The sequence below is a fragment of the Stigmatopora nigra genome, chromosome 9, assembly GCF_051989575.1.
Source record: "Stigmatopora nigra isolate UIUO_SnigA chromosome 9, RoL_Snig_1.1, whole genome shotgun sequence".
NCBI classification, from domain to species: domain Eukaryota; kingdom Metazoa; phylum Chordata; class Actinopteri; order Syngnathiformes; family Syngnathidae; genus Stigmatopora; species Stigmatopora nigra.
Window position 1 is genome coordinate 1,338,184 of NC_135516.1, and position 21,263 is coordinate 1,359,446.

Sequence of the window (21,263 nt, forward strand, 5' to 3'; positions counted from 1 at the left end):
GGTCGGAGACAGATGTAGGGACACAGACGTCAGCTGAATTGGCGGGGATGATCATATACACTCGCCATCTGCAGAGTCTACATACTTGGTCCAGAACTGTCGATGATAGGGAAGGGACTTGTCTGATCTCGGCGCACCTGGGGATGTGAACGGGGTTGTGGTCTAACGGGGTCTTGGGATCTGGTCCACTGAATTTGAAACAGGATGGATAACAGTCTGTTCAATTTTGTGGAGTAGCACCACAAATTCCGTTATATTCTGTGTATGATGACACTAAATGCTTTTGATATTTGATTTGATAGCAAGTCCGCCCCGTGGCCTCTTTCTGGAGGGACCTACCTCTCCAGGGAGGCATCCAGGGCACATCCTAATCAAATGCACGAGTTCAATTGTTGCACCGGACATACTTTTCGGGATTGACTTTAGCTGTTAATGGCACCACGACCATGTTATGTATGTATGTGGTCGAACTTTGCCGGACAGTATTCTTTCCGTTGTAGGTGTAGTTGGCGAGTTCTTTGTTCTGGAGGTTGAAACAGCTGTGGTTGGCTACGGCAGTAGGCATGAGGAAACAGACATAACAATTCTCATTGGTTGTGGCGGGGCTGTGAGTGCGGTGTACAATGTTCCCTCTCTACTTCGCGGTTCAGCTATCGCGGACTAAGAGCTTCGCAGATTTTTTTCAAAAAAAAAAAATACAAATATTACATTGAAACAACATATTTTAGTTATTTTTGTTATATTATGAATTTCACTCTTTCTACCCATATTCTATATGGTGTACTGTATACAGGGGGGTAATTTAAAAAAAAAAAACATTTTTTTTAAAAAACATTAAAAAAAAATTTTTGGAATCAAATTCAAATTAAGCATTTTTGAAGGGGAATCCCCACTTCGCGGAAATCCACTTATCGCGGGTGGTCCCGGTCCCCATTAACGTGATAAGCGAGGGAACACTATCTGTACCAACTGTTCCTCATCATCGGGTGTTAGTCGTTTTGGGTTTGGCCATGGGCGAGGATTGGGTGTGTCTCCTCAGGCTTAGGTGTTCCTGCCGGACGGGTTTCGAGTTGGCATATGCCTGATCTTCTTACGAAAGGGTTCACACAAATCACTTTGGGGACTGTGGCTGGACTAGTAGTGTGGATGGTGATAGTGTGGATATGGGTCGTGAGCTCCAACACTCTTCCCTTAGCTTTGATGGTGGTGGCAAACTTGGTGAAGCTAGCGGTTATGGTGGTAGCTTCTTTGGAAAGAAGCCATATGATGGTTCTGTAGCCTGTGTGGAGGGGGACCTGGTCCCAGGTGTCTGGTCAGACTCCTCGGACCCTGGGAGCTTGTAGGTACCAATAATAATAACTGAAGTCGGTCCCCTGTATCCCTAAGTGAGTAAACTGTAGGGTGATCAATGGGACTTGGACAACGTTGGGTGTTTGGTTAACGGGTTGCAGATCTGGAGGGCCCCTGATCGTTTCCGGAATCAGCTAGTGGGGAATTCTCCTCCAGTGGGATTGTTCCATGGTTCCGGTAGGTTCCCCCATGTGGTGGAGCACAGAGCGGTGATGATAAAAATAAATAAAATCAGACATAGGCATTGTCGTCATCATTGACTTGACAAAAAGCCCAATTGTGATCATACCCAGCCCTGTATGACGAAATTGGTAGTGCTTCTCCACAAGTGCGTCCTCCCAGGCAAGGCACAATAAATGACATTTGATGATGACTAACCACTTCATTCTTCCACTTGTTTACAGTGAGACTGATGTATGTGTCCCTTCCTTCGATTTTGACGGCGGTGGGGGTGGCCAAAATAACACGGTGAGGTCCGCCCCAACGTGGAGAGGACCAGCACTTTCTTTTTATCACCTTGACGAGTACAAGGTCTCCTGGGGGCAGGACCTCCTGTGTGAGAGACAGAGAAAATGTCGGCAGATCATTTGCATTAATCACAGTTCTTTCTTAGAACATTTTGCATAACAAGTGAGTAAGGGGATCTGTTGATCCTTTCTCTTCTACCACCAGATCTTTTTCCCACATTGGTAAATGTAAGGGTCTGCCATTCACTGCCTCAAATGGTGTGCATCCCCGTGCTGTTGGAATGAATCTCATTTATGTTTCTACCAGGCTCAGGCATTCTGGCCATGGTTTTCCCGTGTCTTCCATGGTTTTTCTGAGTTTTAGTTTTACTGTTCCACTGGTTCTTTCAAGGAGTCCAGCACTTTTGGGGTGGTAGGCGCAATGATATTTCAGGTTGATTCCAAGATGTTGCCCTATAGTTTGGATCATGTGGTTAACGAAGTGAGCACCATTATCACCTCAAAGGACTTGTGCTATTCCATGGCTTGGAATGATCCTATTGCATATGGCTTTTGCGACTGCCATGGCGTCAACTTTCTTGGATGGGCATATCGCAACCCACTTTCTAAATGTGTCAATGATCAAAAACAGTACTTGTATGTGTCAATTTGTTTGAGTTTGATGAAATCCATGTTCAGAACCTCAACGGGATATGTCCCTGTTTGCCTTGTTCCACGCTTGGGTCTTGCCTTGAGAGTTGTGGTTGCAGTAGTGGAGACAGTTTCTGCAAACATTTTTAAAGTAGGTTTGGAGACCTCTGGGAACATGCATTGTTTGTTGTACTATACTGATCAGCCCCACTGTTGAGACATGGCCCCTCCCATGGCTCAATTTAGCAATTACAGACGCTCCCCTACTTACGAACATTCAACTTACGAACAACGGTACATACGAACATGTCTGCAAATTGCGCTTATGTTGAAAAATATTGGTAAGTTCGATTTTGTATTCTGCGCCTTTTTCCGAGTAGTGCTTCTTTCCACCGGTAATTCCGACACCTGACGCTGTGAGAGCTCAGCTCACCCAGCTTCCACCTTCCTCTGCCCAGTTTGTTGCAGTGCGGAAGTTGCCGAAGTGCGTGACGTATCTCAAGTGCGCAAAGAACCTTTTTTATTTTTATCCTTAAATATCTTGTGGATCCATTATTCAATGTGGTTGGTGAAAAGCGAAAGCCTTCTAGTGAGGGTGGGGCCAGGAAGAGGCTAGCCATTTCATTTGAAACAAAAGTGGCAATAAGAAGCCGGATGCGCGTGAAAATGTGAGCGTTGCACGGGAATACAACTTGAATCGTTCGACCGTCAGAACCATTCATAAACAAGGGTTAAGCAGCAGGACCCAAATATTGAACGTTGCACAAAGGTTGCAAATCAATTGAATGATGTCATACAGTGCTACCGCATTTATGATGAAAAAAAGAAAACTGCAATCGTCATTAGGTACTATATTTATTCTCTCCATTTTATTAAATGTTTTTTAAAAACCAATGCTGGTTACTTATACAAGCCTTAAACATAAATTATAATACAAAATATAGCACTGAATCAACTTCAATTTGAACAATTTCAACTTATGAACAACTCAACTTATGAACAACTTCAACTTATGAACAACTTCAACTTATGAACAACTTCAACTTGTGAACAACTTCAACTTGTGAACTACTTCAACTTGTGAACTACTTCAACTTATGAAGAACTTCAACTTATGAACAACTTCAACTTATGAACAATTTCAACTTATGAACAATTTCATTTTATGAACAAGGGCTCGGAACGTAACTCGTTTGTAAGCAGGGGAGCGTCTGTACTTCAAACTGATTGTGGGACGCATGGTTTGTCTTGCAATGCATAGAGGCCGTTCTTGTGTTGAGTGATTCCTTCTGTTTCCTATTGTAGTTTCTGTGTTTCTGTGGCGTGATTTTGCATGTCTCTTAGGATTTCGGCAGAGATTGGGCTGGATCTTTCCACCGTGGAGATTGCCGTCTGGATGTTTGCAGTGTGCAGCTTCTATTGCGGCTTTGTCTGCTCGCTTGTCCCCAATGAGACGTGGTCTTGTTCCATTGTGTGCTTTACATTTGCAGATGGCCAGCTTCATTGGTAGCTGTACCGCTTTGCGTGTTTGGAGATCTATTGGATGTTTTCATTCCTCGTTTGAACCACTGTCCAGCGAATAAATGAACTGTAGCGAATGCATATTGGCTTTCTGTCCAAACCATCACATCTCGTCCTTGGAATAGTTTAGAGGCCTCTGTCAGGGCCACTATTACTGCAGGTTGTGCAGACCAGTTGCCAGGGAGTCGTCCTGCCTTCAGGGTCTTTTTGAGTCGCCACAGCATATCCAGGTTTTTTTTTTCCATCCAGGGTTTTTGATGATTATCCATCCATATAAACAATGTGGGCGGTGGGTTGTCCATTAGGTCAGCCCTTGGTTTGTAATTCTCTTCAATTCTTAGTTGACAAGTGTGTGGATCTCCATCTTCTTCGGTGGGAAACAGTGTGGCTTGCTTCAGTGTATTACATCTTTGAACTGTGAGATGTGGTTGTGTGAGCAATGTCACGGTGAGGAACAGGTGTCGAGCTGGAGATAGAAATGCCATTTTGGTCTGGGTTAATAACATGTCAACTGCATGATGGAAGAGTATGAGTTCAGTGGAACTTTGGAGGGCCATGGCTGCAGTACATGGCTTGCATGCATAGTGGAAGGGTTTGTGCTACCGCATCCAGTCGTTTTGAATAGAAAGCGACAGGGCATAGTTTAGCACCATGTTGTTGGAGAAGGGCAGATGTCATGAATCCTGATTTGCAGTCAACTGTTTGAACAGTGGCAGGCCCATGACAGATGAGTAGTATGGCCTGTTAAACAGTGTTGAAAGCTTCTTCAGCTGGAGTCCATTCTACTGGATCTTACAGGTTGAGTTCTTTGTCACTCATGAGGTCATAATGGCTGGGTGATTTGTGCGAAGTGAAGGATCCATCTTTGACAGTAATTGGCTAACCAGAGGAAAGCCATGAATTCTTAGTCTTTGGCCTGGGGGCATCTATGACGGCCTTCTTCCTGTTCTCTGTTAGCCTTCGCCCTTTTATGACAAGTGATTAACTTTGTTTCCAAAGCCGAACCATTCTTGTGCTGTCGCATCCAGTGGGTTTGAGAAAAACGCATTACTTTGATCAATGACCGGGAAGTATTTCTGTCGGTTTCAGTTTGTTCAGCAGCGTGTAGGGGTCTTGGACGTTGGGAGCACATTATTTCACTGCTTTATTGACTCGGCATAAATCTCGGACAATCGTCCATCCTCCCCCTGGTTTCTTTACGGGGAAGATTGGCGTGTTGCCTTCAGCACGATCACTTCCAATGAGTATGCCTGTGTCAAACATTTCCTGGATGACTGGGAGAATGCCTTCTTTTTGATCTAGCTTGAGTAGGTACTGCCGTTTCTGAGGGCGGTAAGAGGTTCTGGCTTTGCTGTGTTCATCCGTCCGACAACAGTTTTGGACTTGGACCATAGATTCTCTTGTACAGTGGGGAAATATTTCTCTCTGTAGAGTAGGTCCACGGGCTTGCCTAGTCATGCATACTTGTGCGTGGAGGGGATGGTTTCGATGACCCAGTCCAAGCTCTTTCTTGTCACTTGTCCAAATTCGGGGATCTCACACTACTGATCCCCTTCATTGGTGTCTTGCCACTCGGATTCTTTGGTTTGCAGCAAAACGTCGGTGAAAGGTACAAGATCCTTCCATTCAATGATGAACAACTTGTTCAGTCAGACATGAGGGCGGTATCCCGTTGAGCTCAGTGTTACTGATGCCGGTGGGAGGGTCACAGTGGCAAAACAGACTTTGGTCGGTTGCATATACGTGGTTAGTTATGATTCGTTCAGTGGGAAACTGTGAAAATTGGTTTAACCACTTGTCGTCCGGTCTCCCATGAACTTCAGGGTGACATGTGACAGCCATGTTTGTTGTTTCTGTCCTAGTTCTGCCGGGCAGATATCTATAGCCTGTTCTCTCAGACTTTCAGCTACCTTGACAGAATCTTTCTTGACAATGTCAAGAGAGTAGAAGGTGTTGGATGTGGTGGTGTGGAAGATGTTTCCGGTCTTTAATTTTCTGGGTTGGAGGCCATTTTGGGTGGCTACTAGGCTTAGCCTAAGCTGGACCATGATATCTCGTCCCAGTAGGTTGATCGGACATTCGGAGCATAGGATAAAGGGGGCAGTGACTCTGATTCAGTCCTCCTCTTCTTCTGGCTTGGAAGTGGATTTTTTTTCTGTGGGACGTCCGCAACTCCTATAACCTGGAGGGACAGGGGTGGGGGTTTGACTTTCCACCGCAACTCACTCGTAGCAGAAGAAACAAATTGAAATTAACTTGGATAACATATACAGACACACTCAAACACGTTTAATATAACTTAACATAGAACTATAATTTTGTTTTACATTTTTATACCTTCTGGCCGGGTTATCTGTTTACGACGCTTCCACTCTCACGTTCGCAATCGATGGGCTATTTGCTGTTGTCTTCCCCTATCAAAATATTCCGAAAATGATGCACACAAATGTCCTCACAATAGGATAACGCTCGACCACTTGCCAACGCGAAGTAGTCTTGAATTAGATATTTCTCCGTTGACAGGAGCTAATAGGCTAAGGGGGGAAAATCACTGTCAAAATTAAATGCTCCGCTCAGTGCTCGCAGAGACATGACGTTGCAAAGAGGTATAATTGAGACCAGATATTACACGAGGAGTTAAGGAGAGAGAGAGCAGGTGCCCCTGATGTTCTTATGAGCAGCCAACAAGATGTAATATACTATACTGCTCGTATTAGCAATCTCTCCGGCATTCACGCTGACTGACGGAAAACAACACTGAAGAAAATGCGACGCTCCGTCCGCCCAGTGCTTGTAGATATTGGTTATACACAAGAGATGCGACAAGAAAGACAGCTACAATGATAAACAGCCTCATATTTTGGCCACCTTGCTTTCTCACATCTCAAATTTTTTCTCGTATCTAGAGATAAATATTTTCTCGAAATTTTCCTCGTATCTCGAGCTGCTCGTATGTAGAGGTACCACTGTACCGTGTTTTCACACATAAAACGCATCGTGATAGGACGCGGTGTCATTTGCAGGTATATTTTACATTTTTTTTTGTCAATACATTGGACGCCTCGTCCGATAGGGCACTAGCATGCCACTAAAATAACATGTTATGCTAGCTGCTAGCATATGTTATGTTAGCTGCTAGCATATGTTATGCTAGCTGCCAGGGTATGTTAGGCTTGGCACTAGGGTGTTTATTTAAAGACACCACGAGCAAAACTAAGAGTGATAATGCTTTGATGTAAAAGGTACACTTGGTCGTCATAGAAACTATACTATACTCTGTTTTCCAATATAAAGACTGACCTACTCTTCATCCGGGGAGAGTTGAAAAGGACACCAGGCTGAGCGGTTCTCCACTGTTAGAGCTCTCTCTCTCCACCTTGCAGTCTGGTAATAAACCTATTTCCTTCAAATTGGTCTCACTCTTTCTTAACCTGCTCTGAAGCTGTTTTTTACAGACCTATGATACTTTGGTGCCGAAACCCGGGACCCAACAGCCAACAATTGCCGGAGCGACGACGGAACACAACGACAGCATCCTCCATTGAAACGGTCAACCCGACGAACGTTCCCTCGCCGCTCCGGTGATCTGGTGAAGGGTCCCTCTGAACCAGGGAAGGTTTGGAATGAGAAAAATCATGAGTTCACCCTTTGATTTCTGTCTCCGTGAAGTGTGATAATTTGAGTATTGTTACTGTTAAACCCCGCTAAGATAATAGAGTCAGGGATTCCGCCAAGAATATGCCAGGCACTTATAGTCTTGGTGTGTCAATTGAGTCAGGGACTCTGCTAAGACAAAGTCAGGGACTTGTGGTCTTGGTGTATTCGGAGATTTTGGGTGAATCACAAAGTATTGAGATCAATTTTGCGAAATTTAGAACATAATTGTTGTATAAACTATTAAGTAAGTGATTAATATAGGTCAGAAAGTGACAAAAGGGGTGGGTTTGTTGCCGGACTGCAAAATTAAAATCGGAGTTACCGGATGTAAAATATACAGTGAACCCTCGCTACTTCGCGTTCCACTTATTGCTGCCTGCAGAGCTTAGCAGATTTTTTTCAGGAAAAAAAAAAATTAAAGATATTAAATTTAAATTATAAATTACATCGTCCTACAGGGTGTGGAAACAAAATCTTCAATTAGAATTAGTAATTTCATCATTTTATAAATTCTAAAACACAAAAATTCCACGTATGCGCAAAGCATCATGGGGGATCACGGCCGCGTCACTTCCGCATCACGGCGTTTCACTTCCGCATCACAGGCATAAACGCAAGCTGATTGGCCAGCTGAATGCTCACTGAATATACTCGACTCCCCATTGGCCCATTCACCACGGATGCCCATTCTCAGTCCACGCCTATCTCGTGCTATACAGTACGCTTGTCGCCAAGTTAAGCGTAAGTTTTGTGAAGCCCTTCGTGACGCCTCCCAAACACTCTCCATGCACTGGTTATTTGGATCCGTGATTGTAGGGCGAAGCAAATCAGCCTGGACGGAAACTTAATCCGAAGTAAGGCTAAATCTTTGTTTGATGCCATGGTGCATGCGAGTGGTGAGATGAGCAAGTCGGCGAGTGAGGAGGAAGAGGCGCCTGCTGCCGACGACGACGCTGACGAAGGTGGCCTTACTTTACATGATTTGCAAGACCTCTTTAATACAGCCAAAGACCTCCAAAGAAATGGACGATAACATGGTGAGGGCAGTCGAGTTCAGCAATCGCATCGATGAGGTCATGGCTGTTTACAAGCGCATCCTCACCGACCAAAAAAAACAACGTTCCCAACTCCCCATAACAATGTTTTTTATGCGCCAAAGAACTGCGGAAGATCCATCCTGACTACTAGTACGTATGATGTTTTTGAATTTCTGAGTTTTCTGAATAAAAGTTTACATTTATTACATTTGCAGTAATTTTTTGTATGCACTAACATAACACCTGCATTCTAATGTGGAATAAAACACCTGAATGAACAGCATATTAGCCTGGTGGTGGTTTTGTTCACGTGTTATACGTTTCTATAAGCGTTTTTTTTTTTTTTTTAATGGCGCCCGGCTACTTCGCGGTTTCACCCTTTTGCGGGGGTGTCCCGGTCCCCATTAACCGCGATAAGCGAGGGAACACTGTATACAAATGCAATTTATGAGGAGGTCTGTATCTGAAAAGATGGGTGAAGAAACTTGGTTTATGTCCCAATTTGAAGGATATAGAAGGTTTGATGAGCTTAGAAAGGGAATTATTGAAGGAAATGGAGCGAAAGGGAAAGAAAAGTGAGGGAGTTGAGAAACAGTTGTTGGTGTTGAAAATATGGAAAGAACAGAGTGTGAAACGTCTACACGACATCACAGTAAAGAAAAAGAAGAATGAGCGAAAACAAGGTCTCATCACCACGGTTCTCGGACGTTTGGTCGTCGGTCTTTTGGTCGCTGGTCCAACGGTGAAAGAGTTTACTGTTGAAACCAGCTCTCAACATTATATTCATGAGTTTAATATCTAAGAGAATTTAACATCTAAGTACTGTTTAAGATCCAAGTACTGTTTAAGATCCAAGTACTGTTTAAGATCCAAGTACTGTTTAAGATCCAAGTACTGTTTAATATCTAAGTACTGTTGAAAACATTATATATTTAAATATTAAACTCTCATGAATATAATTTCAAGACCTGGTTTCAACAGTACTTAAATATTAAACAGTACTTAGATATTAAACTCTCTCTCTTAGATATTAAACTCTCATCATGGATATAATTTTGAGAGCTGGTTTCAACAGTGAACTCTGTCACTATTTGACCAGCGACCAAAAGGGACCAAAAGACCGGCGACCAAACATCTGGTCACGCATTGCCACCATGAAAAGCAGCCCTGAAGAGGAAACCAACGTTTATCGAAGACTGACATAACCGGAAAACGCCCAACGACACCATTTCGTCACCAGCCCACACCAGACCCGGCAACTCCAACCGACCTCAAAACTCGGGAGACTATTGGAACGGAAGAGGAACCCCACAGTCCCCAACAAAAACAATGGAGGCAGAAAAGAGAAATGTCAAAACCTACCCAATGATGGCTGTGGCGAATCCAAGGTGGGGGGAAAAACAACAACCACCCACCCTATTGGTCCACCGACCCTGGACCGAGGCTGAATGCCTGGAAGCATGCAAGGAACTCCGAGATGTGGAAGAAAATGCGGAACAATGGGCCAGAAACTCCCGTGAGTTAGTGGCGTCCTATCACCTGAATGGAGCAAAAGTGGAGAAAGCGTTAAAGAACTCTCTGAAACATAGATTGGCAGAGTCAAAGATTCACACGGCGTGATGCAGGGGGAAACGTATTAGCCTACGACTCCCAAGCCCTAACCGGAGAAATAGAAAAGCTAGAAAAAACTCAGGACCCCAGAGACAACGGGAGTGCAGGGAACACCAATACAATGAACCAGTGACGCCAGAAGTCCGTCCAAGAGGACTCCCTCGCACCATCCACGAGGGGATGAGAGGACGAGGAAAACGAGGGGGAAGAAGAAATTAACCTAGGTAACAAGGAACCCCTCCCCTTCCCAGTTATGGACCTGTCAGGCAATACCGTGGACTCCATTTCTTGGAGAACCAACCCCGAGTACAACTCTTGATAGGACCTCATCGTACACCAGTTTGGTTCCTGGTGGATTCAGGGGCCGATCGGACCTTCCCGTCAGACAAGGTTCCAGAAGTCAAACCCCCACCCCTGTCCCTCCAGGTTATAGGAGTAGCGGGCGTCCCACAGAAAGAAAAACCTTCTCTTTATGTCCCTCCCTGTACCCTCCGCGAAATCTGTCTAATTGTAGTTCTATTAAACACAATTTATTACTATTTAAACACTAGTTGTGTGTTACTTTGTTAATAGATGGCAAATTAGAAAAATTAACAAAAAACATTAAAAAATATTTTTCCAATCAATTAACCTGTTTTTGGTGTTTTTTCAGAGGGTTGGAACAAAATAATTTGTTTTTAGTTCATTTCAATGGGAAGCGATCATTCGAGTTACGAGAAGATTGACATACGAGCTCGGTCCTGCAACAAATTTAGTGCGTATGTAGAGGTACCACAGTACTTTTTTTCCTACCTCAGCATATCAAGAATCTTAATTTTTTTCAGCAACGGTCATTGTTAGATTCATCAATAATTATACTTGAATATAGTTATAGAACACTGCAGGCAGACATCTGATTCAATTATTGACATTTTCTTAAATTGGTATCTGATAATCAGCTTGCAAGTGAGAACATTCCGACCTCGTCTCCGCCGCCAAATGGTTGTACCGTGCGGTCATTTCTCCTGCCCCTTTAAGGCCATAAATCAAAACAATTATAAGATTATTGATTAATCAACTACGTAACCAACAGCAACATCTGCAACAATCATAGCATATCAGGTATTCAATAATAACAATCAAGGGTGGAACTCAAAAACAAACTCCATTGGAAATTAAACAAAAAAGCCTCAATTAGAGAAAACAATTACACAAAGACGCGGAAAGGGCGTCACGATTGCTGACAATATACGAAGTAAAGACGAAGGTTGCTTGGATAGGCTGCATAAACATCTTTAAGCGTCCTTCCAGATTTGTTTTCCCTGGATAAAAGTTCATTAATCAGTCCTTGGAACGAGGACTCGGTGACTTATGATCCCGAGTTCTCTTCAGACAATTTGAAGAAGCTTTCATACAAAAATGATTAAATGTACACATGTATATAACAGAATCCCAGAATAACCCCAACAGTCATCATCATCATCCGTTTTTGCTTCACATGCGATGAAGCCTTGGGTAGTCCTAGATGCTTGGGAGCCATTTTTCATAGTGTAATAGTAATTGTAAAATCAAAACAAAGAAAGCTGGAATTCCCTCTCCGTACGTGATGCTAAACGTTACAGGCGAGAAACAGGAAAGACCAACTCGCCTGTTTAGAGAGGCATTTATACTTAAGGTTTATTCTTCTGTGGTATGGTTAAAACCAATCATTGCTGCGCAGAAGAGGGGGCTGACCCTGACTTCCGCCATTTTCTGCCGCCGCAATTTTCATGTCTTCCTGTTGCAAACTTTTTAATTTAAAAAAAATATATAAATATATATATAATTAATGGCAGATACAACTGCCAATAGTCAATTCACGATAATTGAAGTCGCAATATTAGAGGGATTACTGTATAGGTCTCTTTTGATTTGACTTTTTTCTTGTTTACGTTCTTCCTTTTGTTTAGAGGCAAGTGCAAAGACTAAAGATGGCGTACAGTGTGCTTTTGAGGAGCTTGTGGAGAAGATCCTCCAAACTCCTGGCCTATGGGAAAGTGAAAGCCAGGGCCAGGCGCTACATCTTGGGGATCACGACAGAGGAGGCAGCAGGGCTTGTGGAGGATACTGCTCAATACCTTGAAAGTTCACAAAACAAAACTAAAAAAAGCTTGATAAAAATTGTTAAAAGTCCAGAATGGCATGGGAGATTGATAATGTGAGATGTTAATCCAAACAGATGGACTCTCTGCACAGTGCACTTCTTCCTGTTTAATTAATTGTAGTCTTTAAGCCCTATAAGTTTAAGATAAGTTAGTATGAAACATGTATGATGTAATTATACAACTGTGAAGATAATCGTGAAGCCAATGTGAAGCAACGTTAGGCCATTCAACTATCCTATGCGTCTAGGGGCACTGAATGTGACTTAATAACTTTGAATTTAACACTGGTCATTTTTTTTTAATATCACTGTGCATCCATACAATAGTTAGTTACACTGTTAATTAGGTCTGCTCATCTACCTTTAATGTCCTCAACATGAAATTGAGGGTTTCTGAATTGATTGATTGATTTCTGACCACCATACCCATACAATACAAGAATTGTAATAAAGGAATGTCATTTAACAGCTCAATTAAAATGGTAAGCTTGCGTTTTTTTCTCATTCACCTTTATCATTGTACATAATTTCATTCTATTTTACTGTTTGCATGTGATGTGGTTTAATCTCCAATCTGATGGTTTCATACATGATGCAAGATCCTTCCAGATTTTTATTTGTATTGTCATAATTAGTAATCTTGTTTCATGTATATACTTCTGTCATTTATCACTTTTGGGACATGTTGTCTCAGTTGTATTTGTTGAGTAACAACAGATAATATTCACTCTTGTTTGCAGTATTCTAACTATTTAAAACAGAAATAAACGAGTGTCAGGATCCATTCATGCTAGGCTGTTACTTTTTGTATGTAGTTTTCATCCACTCTTCAGGCCAACATAATGAACAGCAACTGGGAGACAGAATAGCTCTCCAGAGTCAAGTCAGTTGATAAATTGATGGTACAGCAATCACTCGAAAATTGTATACCAAACCAGGCCGTGCTAATCATAAAACCGCAATGTAGGATCACCCCTATTATTACATACCATACTACATTTTTGCGCCTATACAAAAACACAAGTACACAGATATTATATTTATTTAATATTACAGTTATAGGCTTATGAAGACTAATGTACATCTGTACTTCTACTTACAAAATTATTAGACTTTGTTGTAACGTGACAATTTTGGAAGTAGAGGTGTACTTTATATGTAAATTTTCTAATTCGTTCCACAGACCTCACAACTACCAACTAAACCCTTTAAAATTGGTCAGTGTCACAATTTTGCATGGAAGATGTGAAGAAACACAAAGAGAAATTATAAGGAAATGAGTTATCAATACGTGAAAATAAATAAAGCTTATGAAAATGTGCCCTGCTGAAATATCTCCCTCTGCGGCCATCATAGATGTAATACCCGTGTTTGTCCAAATGGCGGCAAACGCACATTGTACCCGTGCCGAAAGCCGACCACTCTAGTACATTTTAGACTTACTTGTGCCCTGTTTGTGTGTGAAGATACGTGCTAAGTTGCATTTGTAGTTTTTAATCACTTAATAAGGAGAATTCAAAATAAAATATTGGATAAGGACATGCATTAACTTTTTGGGGGATATTGTAACTTGTATAATTTTCATATTTCGAGTCATTCATTTATATATAAAAGGTTTGTTACCTGAAATTTCGTACCTAGAGGCATTCGGAAGTAGATGTATGACTGTTCACGTGGGCTCTCCACTTGAGAGGAGAGCCAAAGAGGTCGGGTGCGCCAACAGTTTTTTCATATTTCGAGTCATTCATTTATATATAAAAGGTTTGTTACCTGATATTTCGTACCTAGAGGCATTCGGAAGTAGATGTATGACTGTTCACGTGGGCTCTCCACTTGAGAGGAGAGCCAAAGAGGTCGGGTGCGCCAACAGTTGGGCGGGAGCTAAGGAAGGATCATTGGCGGTTTGATCTCCAGCTGCAGAAACTAACTATTGGGACGTGGAATGTCACCTCTCTTGTTGGGAAAGAACATGAGCTAGTACATGAAGTTGAGAAATTCCAGTTCGACATAGGTGGACTCACCTCTACACACAGCTTGGGTTCCGGTACACCTCCTCAAGGGTGGGTGGACGGTCTTCCACTTTGGAGTTGCCCATGGTGAGAGGTGCCGAGCGGGTGTGGGCATACTTGTTGGCCTCTGGTCGGTATGTTGGGTTTACCCCGGTGGACGAGAGGGTGGCCGGGACCTGGTCGTTGTTTGTGTGTATGCATCAAACTGCAGTTCAGAGTTCCCACCCTTTTTGGAGTCTTTGGAGGGAGTGCTGGAGAGTTCTTCTTTCGGGTACTACCTCGTTTTCCTGCTTACGTGGGCAATGACAGTGAGACCTGGAGGGGAATGATGGGAAAACGGGACCCCGATCATAACCCGCACGTTCTATTGTTGGATTTCTGCGCTTGTCGTGGATTGACAACCTAGGCCGCGCTTCAATGATCGACTTTTTGGCTGTGTCATCGGACCTGCGGCCACATCTTGGACACTCGAGTGAAGAGAGAGGCGGAGCTATCAACCAATTACCCTGGCCCGGGAGACCCAAACGTTTCATGAGGGTCTGCTGGGTACGCCTGGTGGAGTCCCCTGTCAGAAGGAGTTTCAATTCCCGCTTCAGGGTCGAGGCGGGGTACATTAAGTCCGAGTGGACCATGTTCCGCGCTTCTATTGCTGATGCGGCAGTAAGGTACACTTTCGGGCTGAGAAAGGAGTCCTACCAGGCCCTTCTGGCCCTGGGGACTCCGAAGGTAACTAACGGGCACCAGGTGACCAAGCCGCACGCGGCTCTGGTCATCTCTGGGGCAAAAAACGGATGATGTGGTTCTGTTGGCTTCATCAGGCCGTGATCTCCAACTTTCGCTAGAACGATTCCCAACCAAGTGTGAAGTGGTCGGAATGAGTATCTGCATCTCCAAATCTGAGACCATTTTTCTCAGTCGGAAAAAGGTAGCTTGCCCTCTCTGGGTCAGGGACCAGGTCCTTCCTCCGGTGCAGGAGTATAAGTATCTTGGGGTGTTGTTCACGAGTATGGGAAGAATGGAGTGGGAGATCGATAGGCAGATCAGTGCGGGGTCTGCAGTGATGTGGACTTTGCACCGGTCCGTACTAGTGAAGAAGGAGCTGGGCCAAAAGGCGATGATCTCAATTTACCGGGCGTCTCCGTTCCCACCCTCATCTAAGAACGAGATCCTGGATACAAGCAGCTGGAATGAGTTTCCTCCGCAGGTTGTCCGCATTCTCCCTCAGAGATAAGATGAGAAGCTCGGTCATCCGGGAGGGGCTCGGAGTAGAGCCACTGCTCCTCCGGATTGGGAGGAGCCAGATGAGTTGGCCCGGGCATCTGATCAGGATGACCCCTGGACGCCTCCCTCGTGAGGTTTCCTGGGCAAGTCCCACCGGGAAGAGGCCACAGGGCCGACGTGGGACGCGCCTTGGGATACTCCCGGAAGAGCTGGATGAAGTTGCTGGGGAGAGTGGAGTCTAGTCTTTCCTGCTCAAGCTGATGCACCCATGACCCATCTTTGGATAAAGTGGAAGAAAATGAGATGAGGTATGACTATTAATATCTAAATATAATCTATCAATACGAATTATTTAAATAAAGTACTGTACCGACAGTGAAAGTCGTTTTTCCCTGCTTGATTGAAAAAACAGGTAATTGTGAGTTTTAATTCAAGTCCTCTTCATCAGATTTGAGAGGCACTGGACCACTGATGATATCTTCAGGGTGACCATAGGAGCAGTAGGGCAAGCTTTTGGGAGAGGTTTTTAGCACACAAGGAACATGGCAATTACCATTTTTTTACATGACACTGTCCAGACGATTGCCAAATTCAATGGCTTCTACCATGTTGTCATCAATTTCCTGGGACCTTTGTTGCAAACTGCATCATATTGAACATCTGCAAATTTCTTGAAGACCATGTTCTTCACCCTCATCTTTTTCCGCTGCCTCCTCCTCTGTACTCCATTGTTGACGTCCTCTTGTCATGCCAGCCTCACTTGTCTACCTAAATATAACGGTGACATAGTAAGCATAATCGACCGGAGGCGGTCGATCAGGTTTTTTTATTTTATTTTTGTGCCTATTTTCATCGTTTTTTTTTTTGGGGGGGGGGGGGGGGTCGCGTAGAGTTACGTAGACAAATATTTTTGTAACTCCTTTTTGTAAATCTGCAATACTAAAAATATATTTTTGTACTCCCGTGATTGAGTAAGATTCCAAATTCATAAAAAGAACCATAAACCACTAAAAATGGACCAATTGATAGAACCATTCATGCATTTTATGATGACGTGCGCAGACACTGAATCCTAGCAATGTGAGAGTTCTGTTGATCGTCAATGTGATACCGTAGTAACGCAGCAGGGGGTGCGGAGAATTTCGTGACATTCGTCATCTAGTGACCAGCCAGTCATGAAATTTACGACGCGCAGACACTTACCGAATCCTGACTATCAACAACATCCGGTTAAATAAGTTGGGAATTTAAATGTTAAATCTTGACCCCAAATAGATCAAAAATCCAAAGCCTGTATTGTCATGCTACACAGCTGTGTTTAACAAAATTGGTGGTGCTACTCCACAAAGTGCATTTTCCCAGTGAATAAACATAAATAGTAATATAAAAGTATATATAAGTCGGGATTCAAATGTTCTGTTAAATTTCAAAATTTAAATATTAAATCTTAACCCCAAATATAAGTCGGGAATTTAAATGTTATATCCAATTGTAAATTAAATGTTAACACTAAATCCTAAAAATGATAAATTATGAATGTTAAATTCAGCTGCCGGATGGTGCTGGCGACAGAATGAGTGCAGCCAGTGATGATCAAGTGGGGCACGTTACCGTGTATAGACCTGATGAGTCGATGTGTCTTGACGTCCGTGGCAGAGGCTCCACTGAACCCCTGAGACCAACTCACTGAACCCCTATGGTTTGATGGAACCCAGAGTAAGAACCACTGGTTTATATTCACACAAGTACTCCTTTGTCCTTTACATTTCACACTTTTTATGACTCAATTATTTCATGTTATCCCTCCAGGATGGCAGGAGATATTTCAACTATGTTCCTGCCATGGGCAGCCGGTGGGGCGAGTGGTTTGTGCGTTGGCTCCACAGCCCTGGGGTCCTGGGTTCAAGTTCAGGTCGGTCCACCTGTGTGGAGTTTGCATGTTCTCCCCAGGCCTCAGCAGCCACTGAGATTTAAATAATGCCCACTTTTGCCTGCTGTAAAAGGAAAAAGATTTGTGCAGTGCAGTGCAGTCAGTATCAGAAGTTGGTGCTCTTGTAAAAAAGGTTTGCAGATTATTTTAAGAACCGACCCCGGGTCTCAGTATGTCTTGTATGTTTCCGTCTGTCTTCCAAAAAACCCCTGAAAAGAAAACGATCAACCGGCGTTGTGGGTGTGAGGTCATAAAAAAGCAGAGGCGATATTGTGTATACAAATTTATACTTTTACTAGTCTTTTGACTTAACTTACTCTGACCATGTGTCTTGTTTGTATTATAAATCAAATCATGTATGTATTAGCACTTATAATCTTTGTAGCAGCAACACAGTGATCTTTCTGCAAATTCAACCTTGTATCGTAGGACTCATAATTCTTCTTTTGGACCTCGAGTTGTCTCAAGCTTGATATGGGGTGGAGCGTGGGCCGTTCCAACTCTGGCCTTGGTGCCCTATGTCAAACTTGTCCAAGAAAGATCCTAGCATTATTCTTAAGCACCTAAGCGATAAGATTTCAAACACTGATGTTAGCTGTGGAAAACAACTCCATATTTGGAAGTTCCTTCTAAACTGAAACACGGCCACTAAGATTCAAGCCTGCTGGGAATAATATATACTGAAATTACATGTCGAATCGTGTGCTTTCATTAAAAGCCTTGATGTGTCTGAATGGACCCTGACAATCTCAGTTTTCTTTGTTGTCGCCTTTTATCTATCAAGATTCATAAAAGCACACACACAGAAAAAAATAGGAAAGATCCCCTTTCACTTGCAAGGAGGACGGGCGTTGAGGACTGCTTGTCGCAATTCCCCAATGGCATTCTGACCTTTTTCTTTTATCTATTTTTTTATTACATTCAGAGGCCCTGATTGGATGGACATCCCAACTGTAAAGGTTAGATTACACAATTGGGATGCCTGAGTTTTCAAAACATGTTCACAATCTCATCACTGTGGTGACCCCTCACCACATCGTGGCTTCAGTACATTTTATTTTTTATATTACGAGCAGAGTGACTTAGTTTCAATTGTTGCGCTATTTGAAAAAAATATCTTGAAAAATGGACGTTTAACAAATTAAAGATAGTTTATACACTTCGAGAAGGTGAAGAAATTCAATTACTTAGCGAGAGAATCTTAACATGTACGCACCCTTCCATAAATCACAATTCATAGGGATTATAGAAGACCGCCGAGTATGCAAAAAATAATGTATAATATATACAGAAGCAGGAGTACAGGAAAGTAAGGAAAACTGACGGTCACTTTCAAAAGAAGGGCTGACATTTTTTTCCTATTTAAGTAATTTTTAGGTATTGTTTTGTTAAAACATTGTAAACCAAAGTGAAAATATGACAAAATGTAAAACTCACAATAGCAGCACTGTTGTGTAGTTCATGCAACTAACTTCAAGCGATAATGACTAAGCGTTGGCACTCCAGTGGGCACTGAGGAAAGTATGGGTTTTTGGAATATGCAGTGTCATGCTTAAAACTACCACATGAGAGCAGCAAGTTAACATATTTCTGGTCAGGCAAACACATCGATAATCCTTGCAAATGGTCAAAGCTTGATTTTACACTTAGAGAAGGTAAAGAAATTTAATAAATCGTCTATTATGATCTGATAGCCGTTTCTGGCGACCATCATGTCAACTTTCCATGTTGCAGTGGGAAACAACGTAGCAAGAGACTCTTAACATATACATGCACACACACACACACACACATAAATCACACTTTATAAGGGTTATAGACAAAGTATAAAAAATGTTAATAAAAATTTTCAAATTCGCGCTTAAACTCGCAAGCGGAAGACGAGATGTAAGAGCACCGCTTCTTCGGCACTGAAATGGGTGGCACTCAGTGCTTAAGAAGAATGGAAATTTCAGCAACGAATAATACAAACAACCGAGAACGTCGTCTTAGCTTTTCATATCTTCGGATTACATTTCACATCGTGCACAGAGATGTCGCTGAGCCTATTCCGGCATTGAATCATTGTTAAGATGGACAATGCCCTAAATTATAAATGAACCTATCAGTAACCAACACGGGGGAAAGCGGGCGGGTGGGGAAATGCAAAGTCCGCCCAGTGGTCGTAGAAATTTTGACTCACCAAATTTTAATTGTATCTCGGGCGAATTATTCGAAATGTTTGTTGTAAGACAAGATTGTCGTATGACGAGCGGTCGTATCAAAATATTCGACTGTATGAATAATGCATTAGCTGATTAAAGGTATGATGTTGACTGGACCATGACTGTCTTGAAGGGTGCCATCCTCTTTGGGATTTTCTACTCTCCTCTCGCCTCTGTATCAGTTGGATTTGGGTGTCCACTCTGCTCGCCTAAGGAACCCGTAGGCCTTCGGTGAAACTGTCTGTAATCAACCTCAAAATAATACCTCATACTGAAAGCCTTTATTTATTTTGCAAGCAATAATATAAGTTCTGTTCGCGTGGTAATCAACCTGAAAACAAGTGTTTAATCATACAGTAGTAATATATACAAATAAAACCTTGTGTTTTATTGTAGTGAACCTCAAAAGAATATCTAATACTGAAAGCCTTTATTCATTGTGCAAGCATTAATATAAGGGAACATTCTGTTCGCGTGGTCATCAACCTGAAAACACGTGTTTAATCATATACCCCCCTCCCCCCCATCTATGTGGAGTAATTGGAATAACCCCTGAAATGATAAAAGCAACAGAATTGGCCGAATTGTGTGTGTAGTTAGAAATATTTTTTATATAGTTTACTTCTCAGTTGTATTCCAATGTTACATGTGCACCAAATGAGAGCAGAAAGCTTTTTTCTTGACAAATTTTCCTTTTTCAAGCAGTTTTTGTCTTTTAAACTGTCTACCTAGTAACAAAGCCCTTTTTATTTCAGTTTTCATTTTATTATTTTTACAAGCTATTATTCTCTATTGCAAGTTGCAAAACAAAACAATTAAAAAAAAACAGAAATGAGAGTGACCAAATATTATTTCACCGTTACCTATATAATGATTGGGGACTTATTTTCGCAGTGCCAATATGCTGAGGAGAAAGAGGATATGGCCTATTGAAGATAAAAAATCCTATATTCTTTCAACGGACAAGTTACAAAGGTTAATGCAATCAGTCCCATTCAGTGGCACCATTTTCAATTCATTTTTAATACCTTTGATTTATGTTTATTATTACAACAAATAAAATAGGTGGGCTATATGTCAGAAAGATGTTGCAAAGACAAATGATTTTCAAGATGCTGTTTTTGGAACATCCAGTTCAACTAAGTATAGGCATCCATACAAAAACTGTTAAGTTCATTTTTAGTTATCTTTAATATAATAGAAAACAATGAAAGGAGACATCGAGCACATCTGGCATGGAGAATCCATTCTTAACATCGTCCCCGTCACAGATTATTCTAAAAGATCGAATTCATCTCCTGCCTATTGGAGACATCCAATCAAAACAATTACAAGGTTATCTATTCAATCCAATTGCATGAGCGTTGACCATAAGGTCAAAAAACAACTACAACAACAATTGCATATCATGTCTTCAAAACAACAAGGTCGGAAACTAAAAACAATTGCATAAGAATATACAAAACAATTTCCATATTAGATGAATATATCGACATATGAGCTC

General features: G+C 42.2%; 1 protein-coding gene across 2 annotated transcripts in view; it reads left to right on the top strand.

The window, feature by feature from the left end:
* Window positions 1-13,179, top strand: part of LOC144201641 (ras-related protein Rab-18-B-like) — a 28,288-nt gene extending 15,109 nt beyond the window's left edge. For both annotated transcript variants that reach the window (XM_077724386.1, XM_077724385.1), the window contains one exon: window positions 12,202-13,179. In XM_077724386.1, the coding sequence (XP_077580512.1) occupies window positions 12,202-12,453 (252 nt within the window). In that variant the 3' untranslated portion in view covers window positions 12,454-13,179. The remainder of the gene's footprint in view (window positions 1-12,201) is intronic.
* The last annotated feature ends 8,084 nt before the right edge of the window (window positions 13,180-21,263 follow it).